General features: G+C 44.0%; 1 protein-coding gene across 1 annotated transcript in view; it reads left to right on the top strand.

Moving 5' to 3' along the window:
* Window positions 1-25569, top strand: part of ARHGAP15 (Rho GTPase activating protein 15) — a 944276-nt gene that overhangs the window by 180103 nt on the left and 738604 nt on the right. Inside the window, exon 5 of the mRNA XM_082262169.1 lies at window positions 3214-3278. Coding sequence (XP_082118295.1) covers window positions 3214-3278 — 65 coding nt within the window. The remainder of the gene's footprint in view (window positions 1-3213; window positions 3279-25569) is intronic.

Below are 25569 nucleotides of genomic sequence, written 5' to 3'. Positions count from 1 at the left end.
AATCCTCAATTACCAGCCCTTAAAAGGGCTTTTGGGGACACTAGATAGATATAGATATATATATATATGAAGAAACAACTCAATTACCAGCCCTTAAAAGGGCTTTTGGGGACGCTAGGTATATATATATATATATATATATATATATATATATATATATAAAAAAAAAAAAACACAAATACCAGCCCTTAGAAGGGCTTTTTGGGGTGCTGATATTACAGCAGTAGTGGACCAAGAACACTGCAAGACCAGGAACACTGACTAACTGTCCCTAGCTTAACAGCAGCAGCAGCAGCTCTCTCCCTACTCTCACTACACACACTGCTTCAGAATGATCTAAGATGGATGCTGCCCTTGCTTATTTATAGGAGGTGGGAGGGTGTGGGAGGGAGGTACGCTGATTGGCTGGAAATGTGTCTGCTGACTGTAAAGTTCAGGGTCAAAGTTTGCCTCAATGATGTCTTATGGGGGGCGGACCGAACATCGCATATGTTCGCCGGCAGTGGCGAACGCGAACATGCTAAGTTCGCCGGGAACTGTTCGCTGGCGAACAGTTCTATACATCTCTATCCCGGAATTCCCAGCTGTTGTTGAGAGCTCCCTTAGCATATGTGGCCATGCACACATAACAATGACAACTCTGCACCACAGGCAAAGGAAAAAAAAAAGTAGTGAAACACAGACGAATGTGATTATGGCTGCTGCAGTCTTCAGAATGTGTCTAACTTCCACATTCGTGAACCCTATAAATGTGTATATAGACTGCGCTGCCAAAAATGTAAACCAAAATTACTAAACAGTTTACAAATTACTAAACAGTTTATGTAGAAGTGCAAAAAAACGAATTAATTAAAAGCACCAGAAAATACAGCTAATGTCCAATGTATCAATAAATCCAGTTCAAATAATAGTTGATTAACCCCTTCCCGCGCACGCTATAGCCGAATGACAGCTACAGCGTGGGCTTAATTTTCCCGGGAGGACATCATTAGATGATCGTGCTGACTGTGTGGCGTGCTCTGTGATTGCTGAATGCTATGGACTTACAGATCAGGGTCCTAATTATCAGTGCAGTCCCAACAGTGCCCACTAGTGCTGCAAATCAGTGCCCAACAGTACTGTCAATCAGTGCTCATTAGTGCTGCCAATCAGTGTCCATCAGTACCTCCTCATCAGTGTCACCTATCAGTGCTGCCTATCAATGCCCATCAGTGCCATCTACCAATGCTTATTAGTGCCCTTCAGTGCCCATTAGTGCCACATATCAGTTCCCATCAGTGCCACCTATCAGCGATGCCCATCAGTGCCACAAGTCAGTGCCCATCAGTGCCACATATCAGTGTCCATCATTTCTGCCTATCGGTGCAGCCTGATCAGTGCCTCCTCATCAGTAACCACCAGTGCCGCCTTATTAGTGCCCATCAGTGCTGCCTCACCAGTGCCCATCAGTGCAGCCTATCAGTGTCCATAAGTGCAGCCTCATTAGCGCACATAAATGAAGGACGACATTTTACCAGTTTGCAAAATTACCTGTTTGCAATATTTTATAACAAACTATGAAAAAATGTTTTTTTTTTTTTGTTTTTTTTTTTCATTTTCAGTCTTTTTTTGTTTGTTTAGGATACAAAAACAAAAACCCAGTGGTGAATAATTACCACCAAAATAAAGCTCTATTCATGTGAAAAAAAAATTATAAAAGTTTAATTTGGGTATAGTGCTGCATGATCGTGCAATTGTCATTCAAAGTGTGACAGCGCTGAAAGCTAAAAAATTGGTCTAGGCAGGAAGTGGGTGAAACTGGCCAGTAGGCAAGTGGTTAAAAAACAAAATGTAAGTGAACAGGTGATTGTGCCATTAGTAACAGATAAACACTTCCAGGTGCTCCAGGTAACCCCACATGGATGTACACTCACCACAATGGATGGACCTACTATTAGGTTTTACTGTGCTTTTTTGGTTAGAACCACTGTGTATCTTGTCACCAACTTGACCATTCACATGTACCAGGATGTAATTCCTTCCAATGCCATAAACTGTCCCCCAAAAAACAGTATCAGCTAAAAGAATAATTGTGCAAAGCAGCCGACTTTGTTAAACCATATAAAACCTTACAATTACATCGCACTCACATGCGTATTGCCTAAAGACCAGCACCAGGGACATACGGAGATTATAGTTAAGACGATCGCTGCCCCGAGACCAGAAGCTGGCTTGAGCTTCAGGGATGGGATGTAACATATCAGCTGGGGAACACTGCCTCAGCTAGTTTTGTCTGCCTGAAAACGTCCAATCACAATTGAAACTAGTTGAGCTAGTGTGTCCCAGCCAATACATTACAATTACATCCTATCCCTGGAGCGCAAGCCAGCTTCTGGTGTCGAGGTGGTGGTGCCATCTTAACCATTAGATTCCTATCTGCAGCGGCTTTCTTCTCTCACTACCAAGTCTCACAGACTTTGCTGAGGCAGCATCAGCCATTGGCTGTTGTCAGTCAAATCCTGTAATGAGGGAGCGGGGCGCAGGGTGCGGAGCAGCTCGGGATAGAGCCCGCAGGTGTACCGCCATCGGAAGCAGCTTCCTATGGTGGGACACCAAGAAGAGAAGGAGCTTGGAGTGCAGGCAGAGGACCCAAGAAGAGTAGGGGCCGGGAGTGCCGGCAGAGGACCCAAGAAGAGGAGGGGCCGGGAGTGTAGGCAGAGGACCCAAGAAGAGAAGGGGCCGGGAGTGCCGGCAGAGGACCCAAGAAGAGAAGGGGCCGGGAGTGCCGGCAGAGTACCCAAGAAGAGAAGGGGACGGGAGTGCCGGCAGAGCACCCACAAAGAGAAGGGGTCGGGAGTGCCGGCAGAGCACCCAAGAAGAGGAGGGGCCGGGAGTGCCGGCAGAGGACCCAAGAAGAGGAGGGGCCGGGAGTGTAGGCAGAGAACCCAAGAAGAGGAGGGGCTGGGAGTGCCGGCAGAGCACCCAAGAAGAGAAGGGGCAGGGAGTGTCGGCAGAGGACCCAAAAAGAGGAGCTTCGGGGCCCCTCTGTGCAATAAAAAAAATATATTTGATATTTAAAAAATAAATAAATAAGTTTACAATCACTTTAATATCTACTTGATGCTTATGACATAGAGAGCCATCACAATAAAAACTGCCATAGCAAGCATTTTTCTATATGTATCTGCATTTGTGGTTTAAATCTATATTTTAATGCTATCCTTGTATTAACAGGTAAGCCAAAATAAAGAAGGTGTCTTAAATAAAACCAAGATAGCAGACAAAGGCAAGAAATTAAGGTAATGTGTATTTTTTATAAATTATTTTGCCACCAATTTAAATGTATCTCTATCATTGCAATCATATTTGAGAAATTCCAACAATGTGTTTTGTGTTGGGTTCCTATTCTCACAATGTACCACAAAAAATATAAATGTCTAACCTTTCCCGCTGTTGCTTTGGAGCAGGTTTACACATAGTGCTCTATAGGCAGCTTGAATTGTTCAGATAAACTTGCTGAGCAGTACACATTTGGGACACTTTAGGGACATTTTTTTTTAAAGCGGAGTTCCAGCCTTTTTTTTTTTTTTTAAATCCCCTCCCCCGTGATAGTCACCAAATATGTATTGGAAATCGGCATATGCTGCATATGTCAACGTTTTCTGTGTCATTAAAAGTGTTAGTACTCACTGTAGCCTTCTGATCCAGCAAGTGTCCATCCTAAGTGTGGGCATCTGAAACCCACTAGGAGTCTCTTCCGGGATAAGGTGCCGCTGGCTACCCAGCAAGCACCTCCCGAACTCACGCATGTGCAATGGGACTTTATCACGGCCGTAGCCATGGAGCCTAGCATCGCATCATTTCGGGTTTAGAAGCAAAGCGATGCTAGCGGCGGAGGATGCCCATTGGCTCCTGGGATTGCTTACACTGGTATCCCAGGAGCCATTACGAAAAAGGATATGACGCACTTCGCCGCGGCCGGGTTTGGACGGAAGTGGATCTTTTTTTTTAGAAGAAAAGGTACTATATATTAAAAAAAAAAAATGACATTATCTAAAAGGGAATGGTGGAGCACATGCAGATTTAGATGCAAATTAGGGTGGAACTCCGCTTTAAGTGCATTAACAACCCAGGTCCAAAAAATGCTCTAATATTTATGAGTTATTTATACAAATTTTAAAGTGGTTCTAAAGCCTTAAGGTAAAAAACATTCTGTGTTGCAGGATCCTCCCAGCCCCCCCCCCCCGCCCCTTTATTCTTATGTGAGCTCCATCCTGTTTCAGCAATGTTCACAAGAGCAATGGCTCTCGCCACTGTCTCCCTCCTCACGGGGCAGACTGATAGCAGTCCTGCTGCTGTCAATCAAATGCTGTGACAAGGGGGCAGGGCCGAGCCACCACTTGTCTTCACAAGTGCCCCCATAGGAAGTGGCTTGCTATGGGGGTACTCCCTAAAGAGGAGGAGCCTGGATCGCTGGCAGGGAAAGCCAGAAGAGGAGGATTGGGGCTGCTCTGTGCAAAGCTATTACACAGAGCAGGTAAGTATAACACCTTTTTTATTTTAATAAAAAATAAAAATGAAGCTTAAGGGCTCTTTCACACGGACGTTCCGTATGTCCGTAAATCACCCCATCCGTTTGCGGGTGATATATACGGACATAATGAATGTCTATGGGATTGCGGATGTCAGCGGATGACCACCCGCTGACATCCGATTTTCATTCTTTCAGTTCTGTTCCGTTTTTTGGAACGGAACAGAACCCTATTTTTGCTCCATTTAAAAAACGGAACGGATGCAAAATCGGATGTCAGCGGTGTCATCCACTGACATCCGCAATCTCCATAGACATACATTATGTCCGTATATCATCCGCAAACGGATGGGATGATATGCGGACATACGGAGCGGATGACACAAGTGTCATCCGTGTCCGTGAAAAAAAAAAAAAGTGCCGGAGCGGATCACAATACGGTCCGCTCTGTGTGAAAGAGGCCTTAGTGTTACTTTACCTATTGTTACTCAACATTCAAAAGAACAATGTTTCAGATATATTAAATTATATTTTAACTAGATTATTCTCAAATGATCCCTTCCAGTTTATTTCACATCTTCTCACTAATCTATACCGGGACTTCCTCCCTTTCATGCGTTACTAAGCATATGACTGACCGCCACCTACTTGCTGTTCAACTGTTTGGTTGACCAGCCAATCAGTTTGGCAGCTGTCCTCCCTAAAAATTACTTAACCTCATGATGCTAGCTGAACTCTTGTTACATGACTATTTTCCTGCATTATTTTATTGGCCAAATGGCGTAGTCATCATTCTTGTCCACTACCACCCTCTGGAACTCCCTACCCCAGTATGTCCAGTTAGCGCCTACCCTGTCCACCTTTAGGCGATCCTTGAAAACTAATTTATTAAGGGAAGCCTACCCCACCTCCACCTAATAACTGTACTCGGGTCACCTCCATCACATCATCCCCTGAAGCTATTACCTTTTGTACCACCTGCAAGCTCCATGAGCAGGGCCCTCCTATTCCTTCTGTATTGAAATGTATTGTAATTGTACTTTCCCCTTTTATATTGTAAAGAGCTGTGCAAACTGTTGTTGCTATATAAATCCTGCATAATAATAATAATAATAAAATATAAAATTAAAAAATGTGCATTAACATACAATATACTACCCAAACCTTGAGATCTTTAACCCTTCGTTAGGACAGAGGGTGTGCAAATCTAGTATGCATCTGACAATGAACACAGCACAGACAGGGTTAATTACAGAAAACATAACTCCCCAGCCTTCTCCTTAACATTACAAAGAAAGAGAAAATCTTAGTACGATTTTTATAGTTTTTTTTAGCAAATAAAGAAGTAAGCAGCACATATATAACATTTGTTTAAATTTATGCTTTGTGAATTGACCATGTAACAAATACAAAGCAGGTGTTATCCCAATTTGGCTGCAAAGGTAGAAATACACTTTAAGCTTTTATTGGAAGAGTTTAGACTTTCTGCGTCTGGTTATCAGCTAGGAATGTTATCATTTGGAACTGTTCCCAAAGGACCGAGTCCCTATATTGGTTCTCTAATCTACTGCCATCTAGTGCTTCTTCTATGGATTACAGCAAAGTTTTACCCATCATTAAGTTTTATATTGAATGGTAGATTTCTTTGCAGCAGAATATAGAATCGTCTAACAGAGAATGAAATGATTAAAGGTAAAACAAATCATCGTATTATGCTATGCAACGTTTTTGTAAACAGCATGTGCTTTTAGTTTATCGGGTAATTCGTTGACACGGCGATTGTAGCAAATTACAGATAGTTCAATATAAATTAGGCGTGGAGCATATTACCTAATATTGGTAAAGGATTATTTTTTTTTTTATTTACCAAGAAAGTAAGATTGGCTATACAGGGTATACCTAGCTAAGCTAGTCTGCTTGCAGTCTTATTATAAACCAAACCAAAAATGTAATAAATTACAGCTTACCAATCATTAGATTCCTTCCTTCCTCGTTTCCTTTTTTTGCAGGCTTTTTCCCCTCTGTTTTCACCTGGTGATTTGGCCAGTAACACACCTCCTGTATTAGAGTCCCCCACTCTGGACAGCGACTGACTGGCAACTTTCGGCCCAGGGGGCAAGTACAAACCAGAGGCCCATGGTGCAGCGACTTGGCCCCCCCCTCCCACGCCCCCTCTTCCCAGCCTCCTCCTGACCCCCATTCCAGGCTGAAGCTCAGCTTCAGGGACTCTCTACTCACTGCCCGAATCCAGGTTCCTGACCTGGCCAGCAGGGGGGTGGTTTGGGGGAGCTGGGACAGCTCGGTCGGGTCTAGCTAGGGGAGGAGGGTCTTCAGTGAGGCATGGAACAGGCCTCTGCTCAGACACAGTTTACACCATCCATGCTGGGAGGAGGCCTGCGCTCTGTCCTTGCCTTCATCCCACACTCAGTAGGTCAGCGGTGGGGATTTTTAACTTTTCTTCCGCTGGAATCCTTTAGGCGTGTCTGTGGCAGAAGTGGTGCAGCCTTTTTACGGGGCATTAGAGCAACCCGGGGGGGGGGCAATTGCCCTCTGCCCCCTGGCCCAGTCCTCTCCTGACTCTAGATGAACTCAAGCAACAAAAAAATAAATATCAGTGCGGGATCCTTGTTAGTATATGGTTATACATTTATTAAACACTAAAAAAAAAAAAAAACACACTTTCATGTAAAATTCTTGATATTCAGCGTAGGTAGTGGATGAGACCACTTCAGAGTTGTGTGGAAGTGTGCAGTTCATGGAGCTCATGCTGGCATGGGGAAAACCCGATCCTGACAGCTGTTAAAGGAACCGTCAGGGCCCTGCATCCTGCACAGTACGCTCTGCTTTGTGGACCACCACATGCCTGTAAAAGGTGGAGGGCGGTGCCCTACATGGGCAAAGAAAAGTGTAATTTTAAATTGGAGTCAACAAGATTCATATATGTCCCTATATGTCCCCACCATAGTCAGCAATGAGAACAAAGCTCATACCCAGCTGCTCATCTCATCAACAGCAGCAAAGAAGACTCAGTAAAGAACCCCTTACACAGTTTAATGTTAAACTGCTTCTTAACCAACCAACCAACTTAATTGGGTGACCAGAGACTGAATAGTTTTCTCCCAGTGTTGGAATTACCATTAAGATATTTGTATATCGCTATCATAACCCCTCTTTACCACTTGCCGACTGTGCTGTACCCGAATGACGGCTACAGTGCGGCAGCCAGTTCCGGGAGGGCATCATATGATGGCCTCTTATGATTGTGTCCGCCACATGCCTGATGTGGTGTGCATATGGCACGCTCTGTAAACACAGTGTCCTCCGGACACTGCTGATCACAGATTGAGGTAAAGAGCCATTCAGGGGCTCTTTACCATGTGATCAGCTGTGGCCAATCACAGCTGATCAAGATGTAAACAGAAGCTGGTTATCGGCATTCATATATACTTATAGGGCTTGACCTCTGGTAGTCAAAAATAACTACATAAAAGTTGTCTTTATCCAAAAGTACTTTTGGATAAAGACAACTTTTATGTAGTTATTTTTGACTACCAGAGGTCAAGCCCTATAAGTATATATGTTATGTGTTGCTTTGTAACCTATTTTATTGATTCTTTCAGCCCGTCATATATATATACATCTATTTATATGTGTTTTTTCTATTAAACATGTGATTTTATATTGTCTATATGTACTCTTCCCCCTCCCCCCTGTAGGGAGGGAGATATGTTTTGTAATTAAATGTCTTCACCTTGAGACTGTGGATTGCTGAACGAGCAGCTGTGTGCCTTTTCGTATCAATTAACTCAGGGTGTGAGCAATTACATTTCTTGTCCACCTTTTACTTGGTTTATCTACAAAAGGTTGTTGGCATCCACAGTCTCAAGGTGTGTGGTTATGAATAAGCGATTTTTATCGTGAAACGCGTTAACCCGACACGTCTGTCCGTGTATTGCACTGTCTGTCTGCTGTATTTATGGAGAATAAAGGAGTCCTATGGATTTTCATTTAACATCTTTGAGTGCGGTCTTTCTCTTTTTGGATGTCTACATGCTTGGATGGCGGATCTGACCTGCACCGAGTGCTGAGCTTGCACCTGAGCGGCTTTCTCCCTTGTTTTTGATTGCGTGCTATTGCTGAGTCCGTCATCAACTAGGACCACCAGATCTTTTTCCCCCAGAGGTTCTCCCTCTAGCCTGTAGCTTGCATTCATATGTTTAGCCTCCAAGTACATTACTTTACATTTTCCTACATTGAACCTCATTTGCCATGTGTTTGCCCACCCTTCTATTTTAAACCTGTAAAGTTGCTATTTCCTATTGTGAAGTTATTGACCTGTTTAGCTTTGTATCATCAGCAAACACTGAGATTGAACTATTAACCCCATTCTCTATATCATTTATATACGCACTTCTGACACAAGATCTCTTTTTCCTTTCACTCATTGGAGGAGCTCTTGACAATGGAGAACCTAGATAGTAGGGATCGACCGATTATCCAGCCTGCACCAGTCTGCACGGCCGCCAAAGACCCGATCAAAGCCGCATTCGGCTCTGATCGGGTCTCTATGCAAAAACCCGGAAGTGATGTCATGAGTGACATCACTTCCATGTACTGTGACTGGCGCCAAATTAAAATAAACTGACAGCATTTAAAACAGCCAAGCTTTTAAGTGCAGAGGAGGGGTTTGGGGTCTTTTAGACCTCCAGATCCCTCCACAAAAGTACCTGTCAAAGAAAAAATTAATTGTACAAAAATATCGGCCAATATCTGCCGATACCGATATGCATTGGCCAAAGTATCAGTATCGGCAACGAAAAACCGATATTGGTCGATCACTACTAGATAGACCACTTTCCTTCATCTAGTCAGTGATCAATTCGGCACATGGACACAGGCTAGATGGCCTGTATCAGAGATGACACGTGGATCTTCTTTCTCTTACTGAAGAGGATTGGTCTGAATGCTTGGACCAATTTTTAACAAACTTGATCTCAGCCAAAGACGGTTTCATCCAGCTCAAATTCATCCATAGTCTACTACACACCATAGAGGCTGTCTTGCATATATCCCAATACCTTTAGTGTTTGTCAGAGATGTGCTACAGGGGAGGGTGCACCTATCTATATGTTGTGGACCTGCCGCGTCATGTCTTTGGAATGAGGGGGTGGCTACCATTAATTATATGGGTGGCCTATCTCTGGCCCAAGACCCTCTGATTTTCTTACTGGGTATGACTGACAACATGGTATATATCCGTTATGTTAAACTGTTTATATCTTACTCAGCATTTTATGCAAGGCAGACCCTTTTGGTCAAATGGAAGGTGCCCCAGCCCCCCACTGTGGTGGAGTGGAAGGCGGCTATCAATGTGGTTCTCACGCTCTATAAATTGACTTATACTAGTCGCAGGTACCCCACAAATTTAGACAAAATCTGGTCCAATTGGATAGATGCTGAAGGAATCGCTGTTTGATAACAAACATTCCTAGATCAACACTGGTGGTTTGGGGTCATGGCTCAGAATGGATTTAGTTCTTCTAGGCCAGTGTTTCTCTTTTCCAGTCAGTGCGCCCTTGAAAAGTATTTTCAGTCTTGAGGCACCCCTGTCCAAGGCTTGGTTCATAATACTGTATGTCATGGAACACGCACAAAATCGTGCCCATTCCTGCCACACAGTCAAATGCTCTGCTCTTTTAGGGTGCCATTAATTTTTAATGGTACCCCACACATTGGCAAATGTGGGGTGCTTTTGGTGTGGTGCAATTTTAAAAAAAGGTTCACTGACTTCTTTCACTGCATTTTTGCAGGTAGGGAAGACCATTGAAATGATTGGGCTGCCCTACACGCAGCACGCAGCCAAACAGATGTGAACCATGGGCTTATTAACAGGTCAGGTTGGAGGGGCGGTAAAACCACACGGTTGAGCTGTTTTTTACCACCCCCAACTTCTCATCCTTTAGCTGCAGAGGCAGCAGCTGGGGGTGTACTCAGGCTGTGGCTGTAGCTGGAGGTATACCTAGGGTGAGTGTGGCTGCACTGCAACTACCCAGCAACTGTGTGCATTGTACGGTTGTGGTGCAGTGATGCTGCATTTATGGGCTTAAAACAGGTGGTGAGGAGGCAATATATTGCCTCTTTACCACCTGTCAAATGCATCTGAAAAGCGATCTGAACATGGATTGCTTTTCAGAGGAGCAGCAGTCCTTGTTGCTATCAAAAACAAGCCCCACAAAAGCAGTTCTGATGGTACAGGAATTTGGGGGTCAGGATTGAAAGTATCATACATACACACACACACACACACACAAACAGACACGTGCACACACACACATATACATGCACACATACAGACACAGACAGACACATTTGTACACACACACGTACACACACACACATGTATGTACACACATACACACACATGTACACACGTACACACGTACACACACAGACACATGTATAAAGCCCTTTAAAACATTTTAGCACAGTACCTTTCCTCATTCAGCCAGGTACTGCACTGTAGGGGGAAGCAGAGAGCACAGCACACTCCTCTTCTCTTTACTTTCACTTTGCTGAGGCTGACGGAACTCCCTCACAGTGCTAATGTACAGTTCGGCAGGGGATCGGGAGCTCAGCTCACCTGACAGCCCTTCTCTCCCATGATCCTGCGGCACACCTGAGGACCTCTGGTGGCACATCAATGTGCAGTTGAAAAAGGCTGCCCTAGGCAATTACTAGGTGTTGTTTTTTTTCTCTCGCTGTTTTTACCTTTTTTTTTGCTTTCTCACCCTAGTACTTTTTTGTTCTTGAATGCTTTTTCAGTTGCCTTTTGTGAACATGGACAGACTATCTCACTGTATATACTAATTGTGGAAACCGAAGTGCCTTTTTCATATTCTTTCAATATATTCTGTTACACTAGACATGGACTATGTGTAATATATCAATAAATATTCTTACGGGCAAAACAGGATTAGTCCCAGGACAGAGCCCTGAGGTACCCCACTTAAAACTCCAGACCATTCAGAAGATGCTCTGTCACCACTCTCTGGACACACCCCGGTAAATATTTTTCTATCCGGGTACATATAATATCATCAATTTGTGGATTAAGCATTTATGGGGTACTGTATCAAAAGCTTTGGTAAAGTCTAGATTAACTATATCCACTGGCCTTCCTTTATCCAGATTGTAGCTCACTTCCTCAAAGAATGTTTATAGGTTGGTCTGGTATGAGCATTTCTTCATGAATCCATGCTGATTACTGCTAATGATACTATTCTTATCAGCAAATTCTTGGATATTTTCCCTTACCCACTTAATTAGTTTATAAACTATTGATGTTTGAGGAGTCGGAGTGGAGCTGCTTAAACAACTTTTGAAGGCATATTTTATCTGAACGGATGTAAGTGCATTACTTTTAATAAATTTGGCATGTCATAACATACTACACTATGGGGGCCCACCTTGTGTTTTTTTGAGCATATGTGAGCAGAAGATAAGAGACTGGATGGTCTCTTAAAGTGGTATCAACAACATACCACCACCAAGGAAGGTGTTTAAATCTTGAGGACACCAGCGGAACAGGACACCAGTATATCAATACCCCAGGGGGGATTAAGCGAATTTGACCTAATCACTTTTGCATGACGGAGATATTACACTACAACATTTGTACACATAGTAAAGAAGGAGTCTGTGCGGTTTCTACACTTTGGGTCGTGTTGGCACAAAACCCTATAGACTTTCTTTATTCCTACTAAGGATGATTTCATTATTATTGAATTTAAATACTGATGTGGAGTACCATTCACATTTTATTATTGTCATGGTGTATACATGTTCACGATACACAGTAAGAGTAGAATTTGTATTTGTGACGAGACCAATCTCGCCACTGGGCGTTGGAGAAGCCTGGTTGCTCGCCTCCTGCAATATGACTATGGACCCTCTCATCAGCCCATGCTAAACGTAAACCCCTTTGGGATGTGACTGTGTTTGCGGCATCCGAGCGCTGTTTGGATATGTTGAGCGCTCAGATCCAGGCTATCTGGGGATGGGTTGAATATGGGGTTCTGTTCAGTAGATCGGGAGTTTGATGTTCTGCAGTAGCTGTGCCTGCTCTCTCAGAAAGGGGCATATCGCCTAAACGGATTTTAACCCCTTGTCTGCTGAAACGGTTCGTTACATTTGGTGGCAAGCGGCGTGATCGTTCCTACAGCCAGAAGGACAGCTACAGGAGACACCATTGCTCTGGATTTTACAATTGAGGGCAACGCATGTCCCAGTACAGCGACCTTGACAGCACCAGCATGGAACCAGCAGTGGAGTTTGATGAGGGTGCCATGGATGACCGAGATGCAGTCCGTAAAGGCATCTGGTACCAGGCACTGGGCATTGTGGAGTACCAGCGGGGTGAGAGACTCCCCAAGGAAGACCAGCGGTTGCAGAAGCGAGTAGCCCTGCAGATGCCCTTCCTGGGGGAGCAGCCCCGGGAGGAATGGGTAAAAGAATTGGAGCTCCGGGTATGGCAGGAGATGTGGCTGGAGGATGCCTACCAGGCGCTCTGGTGGTATGTTGCACAGTACCTGCCCTGGACAGCTGAGCATGACAAGCCAGAGGGAGAGGAGTTTGATGGTTCTGGCTTGTTATGGGAGTCTTTTTCAGAGCTGGAATTTGGGAGCCCTACACAAGCCCGGTTCAATGATCTCTTGGAGTGGAGGGAGAGCAGGTATGACTGGGACGACGCTCACGAAATTGAGCAAGACCTGGTCCACCTGGTGACCCGGGAGATGGAGCTAGAACAGGGCTACCAGCAGCTGTTCCAATACTATGAGAAGGCTCAGCAGAAGAGCAGCAGGACAGACCCAGAGCCAGACCCATTCAGAGGGGATGACATGGTAAAGTTTTACTGGGAAGAACCCCAGGTGGCCGGTAGAGATGGGACCGAGGTCTCTCCACCGGTCCTGCAGGGAATTGGGAGCCCAGTCTCCATTCCCCAGCAGCAGTGTAAAGTACAGGGAGAGGAGAGCAGCGTCCTCCCTCCCCAGCGGCTGGCTGAGTTACAGGGGGCAGAGGTAGTTGTTCCTGCCCCCCAGCAGCAGAGTGATATGCCAGGAAGGCAGTGTGAAGTGCAGGGAGAGGAGAGCAGTGTCCTCCCTCCCCAGCGGCAGCATGATTTGTTGGGAATTGGGAGCCCAGTCTCCATCCCACAGCAGCAGAGTGTCCTGCAGGAAACAGAGAGCCTAGTCTCCTTTCCCCAGCAACAGGACACTGTATTGGGAGCAGAGACAGTTGATCTCCCTCCCCAGGGGCTGGAAGTATATTTGGGAGAGGAGCTTGTTACCCCCTCTCCCCATGGACAGTTTGATTCGTTGGGAATTGGGAGCCCAGTCTCCATCCCACAGCAGCAGCTTAACGTACCAGGGGGAGACAGTAAGCCCCCCAACAGTGCAGATGGGACCGTGGTCTCTGCACTCACAGCACAGGGGGTAGGGACAGTCTGTCCTGACCCCCAGCAACAGGGCTGTTTAGCCAAAGGGAAGACAGTCGGTTTTCCCCCACAGCAGCATGGTGGTGTATCTAAAGGGGAGACAGGCGGTCTCCCCCTCCAACAACCCGTCTCCAACCAGGCTACTTCTGTGGTAGCGCTGGCACCAGGGCAGAGTACCGCTGGTCTCTGCCCACTCAGCAACCCACCAAGGCAGTCTGCCAGTCTCCCACACAGCCAAGGTGAGGCACCTGGACATGGACAAATTTCTCTTCTACCCAGGTGTAGTAACCAGTTCTTTTGGGTGGGCTGTACTGCTGTTTCTGTTTTGTGGGTGGGCTGCTGGACTAACAAGGGCACTGACCGGCAGAAGGTCAGATACCCTGTTAGTCTGTTTGGAAAAGGGGAGAAATGTGACGAGACCAATCTCGCCACTGGGCGTTGGAGAAGCCTGGTTGCTCGCCTCCTGCAATATGACTATGGACCCTCTCATCAGCCCATGCTAAACGTAAACCCCTTTGGGATGTGACTGTGTTTGTGGCATCCGAGCGCTGTTTGGATATGTTGAGCGCTCAGATCCAGGCTATCTGGGGATGGGTTGAATATGGGGTTCTGTTCAGTAGATCGGGAGTTTGATGTTCTGCAGTAGCTGTGCCTGCTCTCTCAGAAAGGGGTATATCGCCTAAACGGATTTTAACCCCTTGTCTGCTGAAACGGTCCGTTACAGTATTATTTACCTAAAACCATGTAGTCACATTGGAGGGTGTGCCACATGATTGCAAACCAAATAACCTGGCTAAGCTCTTTGAGGACTCTCGGGTGCAAACCATCTGGTCCTGATGATTTTTTCACATTGGATTTTTCTAGTTTGAGAAATTGATAACACTGGCTTCTGTTAACCACAAGGGCACACTCCTTGCTCTGTTGCTAACAATAATGTCCTGTCGATTATACCCATCCTTTTCCATAGTAAAAACTGAGAAGAAGAAAGTATTTAATACAGTTGCCCTATCCTTGTCAGTTGTTATTAACATCCCTTGATCATCCTTTAAAAGGCCAATATACTCTGACTTTGCTTTTTTACTATTAATATATTTATTATGTTTTTTTTTAGATTATTTTTACTCTCCTCTACTATGTCTGAGACAAGTCTGGGATTTAGAGCAGCAGGGTCTTCCTCTTCTCCCTGTTGGAGGGAATCCACCTGTCTGGGTGAGGGTGGCTACCCCCATCTGCAGCAGCTAACCTGAGTCCAGTATTTTATTCATTGAGGTCCTAGCTGGGACATAGATGGGCAGCTACTCCTCAGGATGCCTTTTTGGAAGCTAGTCAACGGAACCCTCACTTAGGAACCTGGTCTGGAGAGTTCACCTAAGAGTACCCAGAGGAAGTTTGAAGGAGTCTATCTGTCCCATCGCATTATGAGCATTACCTCTCCTGGTGGATACTGGAAAGAGGCACCTGGTGATTCTCTGTCATTGTGGGTACTGATCTGAGCTTAGTGGTCTCTTGACTGTGTGCTGTATCCCTTGGGTGGACAAGCCAGTAAAATTACTGCCTGGGATAGCTTCTAAAAAAGGGAGTTTATACCATCTGTACTTGGGCCTGCATAGAGACTGCACAGAGATGCTTAGCGAAGTGAAGTGTTCTCCTGCAAACAATCCGGGAATCTGGGGTATCCCATGTGTCTCTTCTCCCATCCCAAGTTCTTCAGCAATAAAAATACAAAAAGACAACCCCTGGACCAGGGGCATCAAAATCCATCTCCTCACGGGCCCTATCAGCATTATGGATGTATGGTTGTATTTGTAGGACTAGATTTCCAGAGCAACCTACCACCCCTAGATTAGATGTCAAGAGACCCCCCCCCACCACCAGAAGTCAAGAGTCCCCCACCCTCCCTTACATCACAGTGCACCCCCCTTGCCTTGTGCTACTGCAATGCTGGGAAACAGAAAGTGCAGGGTCTGGAGGCGGACCAAATGGAGGCTAGAGTCAGCTGCCGGAGTCTGCAATGAGTCTCTCTTTGGCTGCAGGGAGAAGTGAAGGATCAGGCGGAGGAGTTCTGCCCTCCTCTCTGCTGCCGACTGCTGAGACAAGATAAGGGTGGAGACGAAGGGGGTTCCCGCAGCTGCAGGCTGTGTTTGACACATGTGATCTAGATTACATTTTTGAGCCAGAATGAGTGAAATGTTGCTGAATGCCTATGTCTAGCACTGACTCTAGGGAAGATCCAGTTGCTAACAGCAGCTCCTGTGGTGGTAGCACTACAAAAGGAAAAAAAAAAAACAAGAGATCCTCAGGTGACACGGGGGTACAGGTAATGACAGGGTTTCATAAATAACAATCACATGGACTAAAGTGTTTAACCACTTAAGCCCCGGAGGATTTGGCTGCTAAAAGACCAGGGGGTATTTTGCGATTCAGCACTGCGTGACCTTAACGGACAATTGCGCGGTCGTGCGACGCTGTACCTAAACGAATTTGACGTCCTTTTTTTCCCACAAACAGAGCTTTATTTTGGTGGTATTTGATCACCTGTGCGATTTTTTGATCATGCACTATAAACAAAAAAACAGCGTCAATTTTGCAAAAATAACAATATTTTTCACATTTTTTTATATGAAATTCCCCAAAAAAATGTAGAAATCAAAATTTTTTAACATTTTTGGCCAATTTGTTTTATGCTACATATGTTTGGTAAAAAAAAATCGGAAAAAAGCGTATTTTGATTGGTTTGCGCAAAAGTTATCGCGTTTACTAACAAAGGGAAAGATTTTTGTTGTTTTTTTTTTAACGCGTAATGGCGGCGATCTGCAATTTTTTTTGCGGTACTGCGACATTGGGGCGGACAGATCGGACCATTGACTGACATTTTTGACACTTTTTGGGTTATCAGTGACATTTCTACAGTAATCAGTGCTATACATATGCACTGTTACTGTAAAATTACACTGGCAGTGAAGGGGTTAACTTTATTGGAGAGGGAGGGGCTGTGTGTGTCCCTAGGGGCGTGCTTTCTACTGTGATTGGCTGTGGCTTGAGCTGTAGGAACAATGATCAACGGTCCTACATAGTAGAACCGTATGATCAGTGTTCCTACACAGGGGAGAATGACAGGCGGCTTGTTTACACTAGCCGCCTGACTTTCTCCCTCTCCCCTGACGATCGCTGAGTGACCGGCGGACATCGGGTCCGCCGGTCACACGCGCGGGGGGGTCCGTGACCGTGCGGGAGCAGGAGCGCGCCGCTGGCGGCGCACGCTCGCTCCCCAGAGCCTCACAGGCTAGTGACGTACCCATACGCAGTATATAGTCGTGCGGTGGTCGGCAAGCGGTTAAAAATGTTTCATTCAATATTCAAGGCTAGGAAAAAGGTTAACGTGATTTTACAAGCTATAAACGGTTATTTTTAAACCAAAGTCTCAAAAATTTACCAAAAATGTTTAACTCTTAGGTCTATGTGTTTTAAGCCTATGTGTTTTTCCAACATGTGGTTAATATATACAAATACATTTATTGCTCTTCATTTGAAATACACTTTCAGTATACAAGAAGACAATGTACCTTGGGACTGATCTATCAAAGGTTGTATTTAACGGACACAAATAGAGAGCGGATTTGCATAATGTTTGCATAATGACTCAATTTCACAATATTAGATGCAATGACATAATATTTTTGATATCATAATGCTAGGTCATAAATTGACTCCATGTCATTATGCTAACTAATGCAAATTGTGTCATTTTTGTTCTATATTTGTTTCCGAGCCGGGTGTGCGATGAGATGACCCTCATCACAGAGGGCAGTAAGATAAAATACCTGAAATAAATGGTTTCATAAGCCCACTAAGGGGTGAAAAAGGATACATTTTAGCCTGAAAAGAGCGCCTTATTTTCATCTTCATATAAGCTCGGTGTGCTATCAGTCAAAGAGAGTTACTGATAATTATGATATACTTAGATCATCTCATAATAGAGTGAAGGAGACTCTTTAAGGGTATATTAGTGACTGATAGGTTAAAATAAACATTAACTCCCAGATTTAATAAAAATTTGCAAGGCATTATCCGGTGCTTAATACCAGAGGGAAGTGCCTGCTTATACTTAATGTGACACAAAAAAAAATCCTTATTCTCCAAAAATAATCCAGACACATCGGCTACTTAATGGTCCCGTCACACAGTTATGTTCACTGCTCTATGCAAACTACACATCCCATAGTCCATAGTCCATTTCTGGAGTGAGCAAGAGAGGGTGGCTATGTTTCAACATACAGGGGGACCATGGAGAATAGATGTAGCCACCCTCTAACAGGAAGTCAGATCATAGCAGCAAAAAAATAAATAAAAAGAATTTGGAAATTATTAGGAGGCTGAGAAAAATAGAAAGGATATTTCTGAATTAGGAATACATGCTTGATTTTTTTTTTTTTCAAACCAGAGGTTAGCATCACTTTTGGCGCTTTTCCACTGCATGGAACCGAACGGTTCGGCTCGCTTTTGTGCTTTTCCACTGCTGGTACCGCATGGTATGGTGTAGGAACGGTTCGGTACGGTACGGCGGCGCTTTTCCACTACATGGAACCAAACAGTACGGCTCTCAAAAACAGTACCTACTCGATTGTGGTTCCAAGAGGTACCATACCCGTACCATATCCCACAATCCTTTGCATGCAGTCACTACTAGCCACTGATTGGTCAGAGAATCCCACCCACCCCGTTGTTATCCCACCCACTTAACTTTAGTACTACTTTAGTGGAAAAGCAAACCATACCTTACCGTACCGAACCGTTCCAACACCGTACCATGCGGTACCAGCAGTGGAAAAGCAAACCGGGCCAAGCAGGGCCGAGTAGAGCCGAGCCGGTACTTGCAGTGGAAAAGTGCCATTTAACAAGTGTGAGAAATGCCAGATTGAGGTTACTGGTGCTGCTAAGTGTCCACAGACTTGGTACCCAACCTTTGGCCCAATGGCTGCATGTAGGTCTTTGGTACTTACTGTATGTCCCACAGGCTCCAGCCACCAGTGCTCAGATATTTCAGTCCTTATTCAAGGACAGTGCAGTGATTAAGCAAACTTTTTATGACACTGATTTCTTCGAGCTAAATTATACTACTTACTTCTTTCACACTTACTTATTTTTCCTGTGCTGTCCATTTTTTTTTTCTTCATATCTTCGTATTACTTTTTCTCTGACTTTTTATGGTGAATTTTCAAATGAAATGGAATGACTGTCAACTTTTCCAATCTCCTATAATGTGTCCCCAGTTTCTGGTCATCTCCTGTATCATGCCCTTCAAACTATGAGTCTCTGGGCATCTACTAGTATGTACAGTCTCTGACCATATTCTGTAGCATTACATACACTTATCATTAGGTATGGCTCGTCTTTGGTGATGTCAGGAGCTGCACCTGAAACCCCCTATGTTAAGGAAGTAACTCAAAGTATACACATGGGTGCCAAACCACAATGTGGTTGGTTCCAAAGTGCCTTTAAGGGCCCTTTCATACAGGTTTTCCAATCGGGTCTACCTGTCATTTTTTCAAGTGGACCTGATCAGAAGGTCTATGCAGCTCTATGTGTCCGATTATACCCACCTAGCTCTGAGTTCACCCAGGTCTGGAAAAAGAAAATGGAAAATGACTGTGTCCTTTTTCTTCTTCTGGGTCTAAATTTGATATATTGGAGGTAGCTTGATGTCAACGGACACAAGCATGCTTACATCTGCCACCCATAGAGCTATGGCAGGCCACCCCTGTCTGCTGTGCAAATGCAGACAAAAACTGAATGAGCATGGGTGTAAAAAAAACATCTGTCCCATTCAGCATCAATTCAGCATGGTATCTGTGCATGGATCCCCTGCTGAATAGAGCAGAACAACTTCACGTGGAAGGGCCCTAAATGTTCATAATATAGTTACATAAAAACAGTCAACATGTTTTGGGGCAAGAAAACTCCCTCTTCATCAGGGCTTCGAAAAATAGAATATGGATTTGAATGAAATCAATAGAATCTACAATTAAATGGATGACATGGTGCAAAACCTCCTTTTGGATGAGAATTATAGCAATTGTAACAATGAAAGTTCTTATTCCATGTTTACTCCATTTTTCTGTGCCCTGATGAAGAGAGAGTTGTGTTGCCTCTAAAACACATTGGATGTTTTTATTTGACAGTATTACAGAGTCTTAAAGGACACTTTGGACTCTTTTAATTTGTGGTTTAACACCCATCTGCCTATTTCATTTGCTTCTGGACACCCACAGAGGGAGACCCATGTGTTTGGGAGCAGCCTTACCATTGCCAGTGAACTTGCTTGAAGATTTCCTTGAATTTGTACTATTGCCATAAGCATTTAAATCCCATTGCCTCTTTTATATGTTTTTTTCTGATATCAAGGAAGTAGAACACCACCCATCTACAGACATATAATAGTATTGGTGTGATGTATGTTAGAGACATTTACTTTTCTTCATGCCTCCACTGCCTTTCCTTGCTTGGTAAATGGTAAGGTTTGTTTTTTGTAAACTGATAACGGGATCCTTTGGATGCAGATACATACTGTATATTATGTAATTATACAGATTTGTTTTGTCATGTATCTGGTTAAGGGCCCTTACTAATGTGTTTCACATACTAGAAACCTACCCGTGTAGAACCTTGAAAGAGCTGACCCCTCCATAATGGAACACAGAGAGAATGTTAGAGTGGTTGAAAAGCCTCACATATACCCAGTGATGTGACTGGCCTCAGGTGATACACACAGGTGAAATCATCCTACATCCTACATACGCTGTACCTGTTTATCTGCAGCCATCTCTCCTCTATAGCCTCATAAGGCACAACGTTTATACAGAATTTCTGCATTATAGAAGATAGGGGGCAGGGATCTGATGTCCCACACTGCAGAGCACATAGCAGGGAGCTGAGTGTAATCTGAGACCTGAGTGGATGGACACACCCCCTCTACATAATCTCATAGGGAACATGCACAGCTGATGCTGTCAATCACCTTCATCCCCCAGATCCTGCAGTGTTGGCATAGACTGCCACAAGTGATGCATGCAGATAGCAGAGGGCTAAAGAGACAGAGCAGATAGGAACCATACTAAGTGTATTGCATTGAGGTCAATACACACTGTAGGAGGATATGCTGTGTTCATTTTTCATTTCAGAGGTTTACAACCACTTTAATTTATTCACTCACTTGGATAACATATCAGGGTGGAATGTGATTTTTGTTCTCCAGACTGTAGTTAGCATTACCAGAATGTTTATAGCCAGTTAGGGACCAGAAATTAAGCCATTGTGTTATTTTACCCCCACAATATAAGTGAGTTTATCAACCCACAAATACCTAATGCTCTTCTGATAAATGCCAGCATAGCCATAATACAAGTCCAAGCCTGGACCTAATAGGAACTGGATGTAAAATGCTAGATTTACATTAGTGTCATCGAACAATTGAGCTTAGCTCTACCTCCCAGTTATTCTCCTCATGCAGCAGGTGTCGGTCTCCCAGCAAAGTCCCTGTAAGCCCCATCCACTTGATACTCAAAAAAGTCAACTTTGGAATTCATACATACATAAAGTCTGCGGAGTTTATTTAAAATCAAGTGGTCCAGTAAACAGCAGAATGTTAACGCGTTTCGGCTTGCAAAGCCTTATTCTGCGGATTATTTATGGATTCCAGCGTTGACCTTTTTAGGTTTTTATTAGTGGACAAAAAAGACAATATGGCACATTTTGACCTAACTGCTATTCTCCTTATAATTTGGGTGCCTTCAACATGCATATTATTATTCTACTGAGGAAACTGTCACTCTAATTAGAAAATAATATAAGGGCACATAATTAACAAACAAGAACTTTGCTAAGGGATATCATTACACGTAGTAGAAACTATGTATCTAAACACACGTATTACATGTCCTTGATTCTGAAAAGCAGATTGTTTGTTTTGTTTCAATCGTCTTCATTTTATTTCCCCTAAGGAACCATCTTTCACCTTTTCTCTTGTTGTCAAAACTCATTATATCGTCTGTTGATGTTTTTTCTTCGTCCTATCCTTGTATTCAGAAGATATTGTGATCTCTTCTAATCCCTCTTATGATGATCATACTGCTCTCAGGCTTCATCAAATATGGGTACCCATTGTGCGCTAATGACCATGAAATGTTCTAAAGAGGATCTATCACAATGCCTGTGTGATGGATGTTCTCAAACATGTGCTGTGTTCTAGCTTTGGGACTGTTAAATTAAAGCGACACTAAATGGTATCTTCATTTTCCAAAAATAATCCAAACACATTTATTTTTTTTTTTTTTATATACAGGTACTTGTATAGGCCTGTCAGATTAAGCCCGCGTTCACACTAAGGCCGCCGTAGGTCACCTTCCATAGGGAAGCTGCGGACCCGTTCTAATAGGAGTGACACAAGTCGCTCTGACTTAGAAAAAGGGTCCGGAGCTTCTTTGGGGCGACCCGGAGGCGACCGCCATAGACTTCAATGTTATGAAGTCCGTGGCGGCCGCTCCGAGGTCGCAGCGCTGCTCGCACCGCGACCTCGGAGGTCGCCCCCCGAAGTCGGATCGCCCCTATGTGGACGGGGCCTTATGCAGTGCTTTACATACATATTGTACATTCACATCACTCTCAAACCCTCAAGGAGCTTAGAATCTAAGGTCCCTTACTCACATTCTGTTAAAAAAAATGAAAAGAACACTTTTAAATCAAAGTAAAGCATCAAGTCGATTAAACTCCTGGAATATTGATCTGGTCAGTTTGGTAGCAGAGGGGGTTGTTAACCACTTTAGGACCGGAGGATTTTCCTGCTTTACATCCAGGCCACTTTTTGCGATTCTGCACTGTGCGAATTTAACTGACAATTGCGCGGTCATGCAATGCCGAACCCAAACAAAATTTACGTCCTTTTTTTTCCCACAAACAGAGCTTTCTTTTGGTGGTATTTGATCACCTCTGCGCTTTTCATTTTTTGCGATATTAATAAAAAAAAGCGACAATTTTGAAAAAATAACAATATTTTTCTACTTTGACAGTTAAAAAATATTCAATATATTCAATTTTTGTCATATATTTAGGCCAAAATGTATTTAGCTACATGTCTCTGACAAAAAAATTCTCAATGAGCGTATTTTTAACCGCTTTATGACCAGAAGATTTTACCCCATTCCTGACCAGGCCATATTTTGCGATTCGGCACTGCGTTACTTTAAAGGACAAATGCGCGGTCTTGCGATGCTGTACCCAAATTAATGTCGTTTTTTTCCCCACAAATAGAGCTTTCTTTTGGTGGTATTTGATCACCTATGCGATTATTACTTTTTGTGCTATAAACAAAAAAAGAGCGACAATTTTGAAAAAATAACAATATTTTTCAATTTTTTTTATATGAAATTCCCCCCCAAAAAATGTAAAAATCAAAATTTTTTAACATTTTAGGCCATTTTTTTTCTGCTACACTGCTGGTTTCCCTTACTTACAATGCCAGCGCCTGCACCTGCAGCCAATTGACAAAATTGCTCGGGGTGCCGACATCGCGGGATCCCTGGACAGGTAAGTGTCCTTTTATTAAAAGTTATCAAATACAGTATTTGTAGCTATTAACTTTTAATTTTTTTCCAGACTGGAGCTTCTCTTTAAGAATACATATGTAGCACTACTCCCTTGGGAGCTGCTGGTTACGCGTTCCCCTGGGTTACCATTAGCAACAGCACGACAGCTCAACATTTTCCAAGTGATTTTGGCTCAGTCAGGAAACAGTCTAAGAGCTTAGTTTTTTTTTCGTTTTTATTGAGAACTTGGATGGGAGAAGTGAATGAGTAGGATACTCCAACTTATATAACTATGCACAATTAGCTGGAACGACTGAATAATGCTGAGTGTGGCTAGGCCGCTGCTTCACCTTGTCAGTAGCAGTGAAGTAGTAAGAAATGAACTGTCTGTGGTAAACTGTATTGTACTGCAAAACAATCTTCAGGGCCCTTTCTGGCACCCCCTTTGTTCCTTGTCTTCAGGGTCAACTACACGGCACCCCCTTTACTGTTTACACTTCCTGTGTGAGCTAGCTCCTTGATCCCCCTGACTTCTCTGGAGTGGTCCCCCTTCCTGGGCAGACCCTTAGGCAAACCTCCTGGTACTCACGGACACTGTTTTTCCCAAGAGACTCTGCCAGCAGCTCCACTGTCAGCACTCTGGTTCCTCTGCAGCTCAGCTCCACACCTGGTTCACTAGGCCGACCACCTAAGACCACCTTTCTCACACACTTCAGGAGGAGAGACAGCCGTCCACCTCCTTCTGGGACTCTGCTTCCCGCCAAAGACGTCCTGTCACATGTCCCCACCGTATTTATGGTCAATCGATGCATTGCAGGAATGCCCTCCCACTGGGACTGCCATAAAACATGATGTGTCACTGGCTAGGTTTCCTCCACTGTCCAACAACCCCCCCTTATTGGATACAGTGGGAACACCCCCTCAGACCCAGTGAATCACACCTGGAAACATGTGACAGACAAACTAACAGATCAGGCTCCCCTGATAAGCAAAAGGAGCAAATAGATTATTTTTCCTAGCACCTACCTAGGACGGTGCTACATCTACCCCCCACCAAAAGGAGCCACCTCCCACCTACCATTGTAAAAAATTCCTACTGGAAAAATACCCGAGGAGTATGCCACAAACCTGGAAGGGGGAAAAGGGAAGAAAAAGGGAAGAACAAATATACAAGCAATAAATTAGGTGAAAAAAAAAAAAAAAAATATATATATATATATATATATATATATATATATATATATATATATATATATATATATATATCTGTTATACAATATAATACAATTTAGGTGCATTTAGGCAATGTATCACCCACCAAGCAAATCCTGCACTGATGGGTAGGCATAGTATCCTAGCTAACTGACGCTAGCTGTACACAACCTGCAAAGGAAAAGGAAGAAAGGGTTAGGCACTTCATGAGTACACATTTCGCATAACCACAATCCTAACTTCAGGAAGATGTGAAGACCCTCCCCGTGGGGGCGATTTTCTCATCCAACATCCCTAACTAAACAATCAGCTTCCTCTATAGTGTTGACCCGGCGATCAGTTCACACCTCCAAGGTGATTCTGAACCCTATCACTGACTACCTATAACAGTCCATTTTCTTCTATGTACAGGAGTTTGGTTGCTGGAACCTGAGCGACCCCATAGTCCCGTGGAAAAGAAAGAGTTTCTTCAGGGGCCCCTGAAGACACCAGGGCACCCCCACCAAAGACTCTTGGCATGCTGCCCACTTCTTCTGGGCAGCCACTTTCAAAGTTCAAAATTGACCCGAGTAGTTCTGGAACTTGGCACAAACTTTGAATTTTAATCCGTGACCCCGGCCTGATGGTCCAAAGGGTCTACAGAACAGCAAGAAGGATCTCTTCCAAATCCTAGAGAGGGACGTCCCTCCAATTTAGGCCAATGTAACCTGATATTCCCCAACCTCTTCTGCAAGGATAGAAGGGGAAGGGGTGATGGAAAGGGGGTAAACTAAACG

Source organism: Pelophylax lessonae (assembly GCF_965119305.1).
Source record: "Pelophylax lessonae genome assembly, chromosome: 6".
NCBI lineage: Eukaryota > Metazoa > Chordata > Amphibia > Anura > Ranidae > Pelophylax > Pelophylax lessonae.
This window is presented reverse-complemented; position numbering and strand designations above follow the sequence as displayed.